Source organism: Haliotis rufescens, unplaced genomic scaffold (assembly GCF_023055435.1).
Source record: "Haliotis rufescens isolate VD_foot unplaced genomic scaffold, xgHalRufe1.0.p SCAF_2, whole genome shotgun sequence".
NCBI classification, from domain to species: Eukaryota; Metazoa; Mollusca; class Gastropoda; order Lepetellida; family Haliotidae; genus Haliotis; species Haliotis rufescens.
In genome coordinates this window covers 7,540,459-7,546,988 of record NW_025963890.1, presented here as the reverse complement: position 1 = coordinate 7,546,988, position 6,530 = coordinate 7,540,459, and the positions used below count along the sequence as shown (strand labels likewise).

At 39.2% G+C, this 6,530-nt stretch overlaps 1 protein-coding gene across 1 annotated transcript; it reads left to right on the top strand.

Annotated features, from left to right (window-relative positions):
• The first annotated feature begins 54 nt into the window (after positions 1 to 54).
• Positions 55 to 5,137, top strand: LOC124111097. The gene is made up of 2 exons (XM_046470677.2): positions 55 to 283; positions 4,030 to 5,137. Exon 2 carries the CDS (start codon positions 4,080 to 4,082, stop codon positions 5,067 to 5,069), a length of 990 nt encoding a protein of 329 aa, XP_046326633.2. The 5' UTR covers positions 55 to 283; positions 4,030 to 4,079; the 3' UTR covers positions 5,070 to 5,137.
• Positions 5,138 to 6,530: the final 1,393 nt, after the last annotated feature.

The window sequence follows — 6,530 nt, the reverse complement described above, 5'->3', positions numbered from 1 at the left end:
TCTACCCAAAGTCGTATTTCCGCTTCCGGAGTGTCACGTGGTAGGTATTACGCTTCCAGCGTTGATTGGCAAGGCAGCGTTACAGGCGTTGCCAGTTAATTCTGGCCACGGGGCAGGTGCATTGTATGTTTATGGCCGTTGTCAGTAAGGGTCATAATTCAGCTGTCAGTTTCATTCGTCATTTTAAGCCTTTGAGGACAAATTTCTGGACGTTGTAATTGGAAAATATCCCAGATGGCCTATCTATCGATACGCGGCAACGCTTGTTGCTTTGACTAGTGATGTAAGTCACATAAAGACTATATAATAAGTTAACTATCAAAACACTTTTGTTTCAGGTTTCATTGACGGAACAGTGATTTACAATTGCTTAACAGACGATGCAGTGGCTAGTACTGACTACGAATCGATTCTATATTGATCTTGGGCATGTTTTTGCTTGATACATTAGGCTAGCCTACCAATGAAACGTTGGAAATTAGCGGCATATTATTACACTTCTTGACATTACATATTATGATATGTGTCTTTTCCCACGATCTCAAATTCTTAGTACGTTATAATTGTTTGTTAGTTATTTCGATTCTATGCCCACAAAAAGAAGAATATTTCTCAACTTCTTTGCGTATGAATATTTTTAAAATAGGGTAGCATTGGTAAAAGAAACCGATAAAAGTAAAATATTAAGCCAATTGTGAAAAAAAGTTTCAAGATTTTCATTGAAATGTAAATTCTGAAAATCGTTTGTTAAATTTAAGATACAAAGCAGGTCAAATGGTATTGTGGCGTACCAAGTTGTACCAAGATGATTTTAATATATGAACATTTATTATTACTCAATTGGTTGGTTGGTTGGTTGGTTGGTTGGTTGGTTGGTTGGTTGGTTGGAGAGAGAGAGAGAGAGAGGGATGACCAAAGATTAAATATTGCGACAGCACCACAACCATCGTAACATTATAATATTAATAAAGGTGAAACGGCATGGCGAAGAAAGACCAGAATAAGCAACACATAACTGCTGCTCTGTTTTCACTAAGTTTGATATGTGTTTGTGATGGATCTGTAGGGTGCAGTCAGCTGATTCATCACTCAGAATTTTTAATGTGTATGTAATTTACACAGGAACATGTTATAAGTATGTATTATATATCAATGTTTAAAGATCGGTGACATTCAAGAGAATTGGACATGTACCTTATGGGGGATTTCCGTATCGATTGTATTTTAGTGTCGTTTTTGTAAGGTTTAACTGGTGAGTGATATCAGCGAACCTGCTCAAAATGTTTGGAACCATCAGAATATATCATGCAGGATGTCCAGACAAGCCGATACGATATTGGACAAACAATAATATGGAATAGGCGTGAGTCCTTATGAATAATCGTCACGATATGGCTGAAATAATGCCGATGTGACGTTAAATCTTAACTCACTCACTCCCTTATGAATAACCTTTACTATAACATTACAATGTAAGGTGACTGACCATCAAACACGTGTTTGTAAAAAAACAACACACAACTGTGTACCAACTACCAAGTAACCAAAAACAAGCCCAAACATTACTTTACAAGACGTGCGTCATTTGTATATAGTATAGGTTCGCAATGATAGGCACAAACAAGATTCACAATATGAACGAATCAACAGAATTATAAAGACAAATACAGGATTTCCCGTTTCCATGTAGTAAGTCACTATTATTTAAATTTAAATCTCATTTGGTTAAATTCGAGGATTTCTCTTTACATGACAGCCTTATTTTTAGTCTATGGAATCAATCTATTATATTACTCATTAGGCCTCTACTCTAAACCATATCTTTTTCCGGACGCTGATTTGTGGAATAGAGCTGACTGGACTTGATTTTCTATTATCTAGATTGGTTTTAGTTTCATGAATAAATAATGTAGCTCTTAACGACTCGCAACTTTGACACATAATATTTATTTATAACATACGGTGTTGGGTATGTTGGACAGTATCAAAGTCTTTTTGTCTGACATACAGGACGCCCGATAATACTTTTCCGGGTGATGAATTTACTGATTTTAATCAACTATCTCCCAGGAAATTACGGTGTGTATGTGTAGCGGCCATAAAATGTCCGAGTTCCGTGATGGGATTCGAACCACGGACCTTCTGATCAGAGGTCGGACGCCTTGTCCACATGACCAAAGAGTTTAACCCCGTCAGCAAGCAAGTCGCCTTTTACGGTAAGCATGGGTTGCTGAAGACCTATTCTACCCCGGATCTTCACGGGTAGATCACTTTGAGACTGTTAACTGAATTATTATGATGGCGAGTAGAAACTTATAGTTATCTTATCCACGTTGGTCGTATTAGTTTGTAAATAAAGTAACTTTATAAGTTACATATTAACCTCGCTCTTACTTCGATATGCTTTGACTTGGTATTGTGAAAGGATGGATCGGAAATATGTACCAACGAGTATCAATTCTTGTTTGATGCGAACGATGTGCGTTTGCAGTTATTCAACCATGCGATTAAATTTGTAAAAGTGTCCCCCGCAATGGTATTAATTGAGTCTTGCTCTACCAACCGTTTGGTGATAACTTTTACAACTATTTTTCAGGCAGTCGTGATTTTGCCGAATAATGCATATTAAACACTTGGTCATGAAGTACGAATTATGAACCATGCTGCAAGCTTTACCTTAGTTTGAATGCAGTCACCCAAGTGCATATTTCACCCTATTTCCATCATGATTAATTCATTTCATGCACAAATAGTCTCAAATATTAGGTTATGATAACAGTTATCTAGGTCAGGTCGGGACAAGGTATGTATGTACAATCGTGGCAATGTACTTCCACTCCCGGTTGGAGACTATGCTATAGCCCACGGTGTGCATACAACATACTGACAGTAAGTATAATTCATCTTGTTTCGTGTCACCAATACACTGCTCATATGAACATATATCTGACTACTCAAAGATGTATATAGAGATATCAATATACGTCTGTGTTTGAAGCGCTTGAATTTATTACAACACACAGCGTCAAGCATTAGTCGACCTGAGCAAACAACTGCTTGGGATCCCGAGTTTGTGCTACAATATATGCCACACAACTAAACTCGGCACTGCGAATATTATATGCACTTGCTGTAGTGATCATCGCAAATAATATATATTTATATATAATATACAATTTATATATATGCAATTTAAATCTTGTCTATGATTTTGTCCAAAGTTGACAGTTTAAGTTGAATTATGTTAACATTCATTTTCAGAAGAAGACCTGAATTTAAGGAAAGGGGTCATTATTTTATTTTACACTTTTCTCCGTTTCTTTTAGCAAAATGCCACGCTACAGCATATTTTTACCCCTGTCTTATATAAAAGGATTCTTGAAAATGAATTACCTGACATATTCGAGGATTGTACTATATGGATTGATTCTGTATACGTTGAGCTTTCGTGAAACTGATATAAGTGGGCCATTGAACATTTTCTTTTTGGTGTAGTGTTAAAGAAAAGAAACCAATGGTATGGGCAGTTCATTGACGTGAAGTCATTTTGAATAACATGCGTTATCCTACAGCTCACGTCCCTCTCTTAGTGGTTACCATTGGTCTGCAACTGTTAGGTACATTTTCACACAGGGTTAAGTTGTGAATGACATTTCAATGTTTCGACCAAACACCATTGCATACTAAACAGGATTCCAAGTTATCATGACCCGTGAAGATCCCGGGGTAGAATAGGTCTTCAGCAAACCATACTTGTCGTAAAAGGCGACTAACGGGATCGGGTGGTCAGGATCGCTGACTTGGTTGATGCATGTCATCGATCTCCATTGCGTGGATCGATGCTCATGATATCAATCACTGGATTGTCTGGTCCAGACTCGATTATTTACAGGCTGCCGTTATATAGCTGGAATATTGCTGAGTGCGGCGTTAAACAACAAACCAACCAACCAACCAACCAAGGTATCATAGTACGTATCATAGCACGCCCGAGAAGTATGTAATATGAATAAACCTTCCCTTGAACAGATGCAAGCATGGGACTGGAGTGATTGGTCCAGCAGTGTGGCAGACCACAGATGCGCTACCGTCACGCAACACTATGCAGTCCGCTAGACATACGTGCAGCACGGGGCCTTGACAACACGTTTCGGCACCCAACACAGACTGATTCGAAACTGAAAAGTGAGCGTTTGAAAGGCATTGCTGAGGAAAGCAACATAGATACTACACTAATGGCACAAAGTAACCCATCAACGTATATATTTAAATTAGGTGGACCAATACTGTTGACGGCCCCACACGGGATAGCATTGTGGAGAGGTGGATGGGACGGTAGAAAGAAAGAGAAACACGTACAAGAATTATTGGCATCTGAAATCGTTCTGAAACTGGCGAAGCATATGTCGACGGTGTTCGGTGTCCCGGCGAGTTTTATGGTCTGGAATATTCCACAAACAAGGCCGTACGATTCACGGAACGTAGACCCAAACTTCCTATCAAGGGATCTATTTCCTGTATGCCCATGGCATCAAGCTTTGGAGTCATTTCGCTCTTACGGATGTGACGTCAAACTACCTCTCCTCCATGTTGATATTCACGGGAAACGGGACAGAAGAAGCGACTTGGCGTTAGATGTGGGTTTGGGCGGTATGAAAGCATATTGCAAAGACAAGGAAATGGTAACAAGGTTAATGAAATGTTATGAAGAAAGTTTCACCAATATGTTCGAACCCCTAGGTATTGTGAAAAATGGCATGCCGTTTTCTGTAGACATGAACCCAATCATGTCCGGTTTTAGGCCAGATCCAACAGTGTTCACGCTGTCAACCCAGTCCGCCATGTTGGGTACATCATCAGTGCAACTGGAGATTCCCAAGACGATGAGACAAACTTTATTTGAGGACGACGATTTTCTTTCGAAATTCGCTGATTGTATCATGCATGTATACCAGCAAGTGATTTGTCAAGGGAAACTGCACCCACATGACTGGTACACTAGTCACTGTAGGGCGCCGACCGCTGATATTGACAACATACTGGTGGAACTAGAACAACATCGACAATAGAAACCTCAACTGCGGATTTAAATTGTATGTTGAACATTTGTAGTTGGGAAATAAAATGTTTTCACTTATTTAACTCCCTGGGTTTACTCGGGCCTGATTGAAGCAGGCTCGGTACTGAACGCCAGACCATATCTGTTAACTGTGTGTTTGTGTGGAGGGGGGCAGTCGTCTAAGGCGCCGCGATTCGCTGTGTAGAGTTGCGTCCCTTGGGCACGCCAGAAACCTATGTTTGTGGGTTCGAATCCCGATTCGCCCCGATTATGTTTATATGTTTGTCAGCACCATACCCGTGCTCGTGGGTTTCACCGAAGTGGTAAACGTCTGAGACCTGCATCACCTCGGGCTTTCCTCCCACATTAAGCTGACACGCCGTGATATGACTGGAATACTGTTAAAAGCGGCGTTAAACCAAACTCACTCACTCACAGTTAACTGGACATGCTTGATGCGTTGAAAAAGGTGTTTTGGCTCCAATAGAGAGAAAACAAACTATTTCAGTCTTAAAAAGCAATGAAAAGAATACCACCACCTCCGATTGTCGGTTCCTAATTTGATATACGGTTCCCATGCTGCTAAGAACTGATAAAGCCATTTTGCCATGCTCCACTGCATAGCTATCTAACATAAAAAAAGTATCAATATATCTATTGATAATGAGTATGTTTTTTAAGGTGTTCATTCACTCAGGGGTCACCTTTATCGTTTATCTACACTGAGGTGATAAGGTATTTTGTATATATATTTATATGAGACAGTTGCAACATGTTTAAACCATTGCGCTCATTTGGACTACATGGTTGATGGCCCCTATTGATTTGAGGTCAATAATAATTACTGATAATTCTCAAACCTTCTGTATGCATATCATTTCGATCTGTTGAACAACGATCTGTACATACATTTGTATAACGTGTGAGAATATCCCGACATGTTAATTGTTTGTGTTGTGTCATTTTCATCCTTATTTCATCTATATACACTATAAATCTAACATGCCACTCCCGTGAAACTGTTTGGATGAAGATGACATTGATGAGTTTTGTAAATATTGTACTCCTGAGATGTACGTTCCCGATGTAGGACACTGTTGACCCAAGTGCTAAGATTGTTGTTTCGAATTCCAGATTCACCCAAAAATTATATTTAGTCCAGCCACACCTAAACCGATAGTTGTCCCTGTTTCCAAAGTATTTGTATTAAAAAAATCCGAGATATACATGAATGTTTCCTTTTCCCTGGTGTATTCCGAATGCATAAAAAATTGTTTCTGTTTTTTGTGTTTGAATTTTTTAGCATAATTTGGCACTTTACTTACATATTATACTTAATGGAGACTGTCAGCTATACGTACTTGTGGGTTTCACCAAAGTCTTAAGCTTCTTCGACCAGCGTCAGTTGTGTTTTTCTCTCACAAGCTGACATGCTGGGGTATAACTGAAATTCAGTTAAAACACCGTAGGG

Coding starts and splice junctions, on each gene's coding strand:
- LOC124111097 (XM_046470677.2), top strand. CDS start 4,080: ATGCGCTACCGTCACGCAACACTATGCAGTCCGCTAGACATACGTGCA.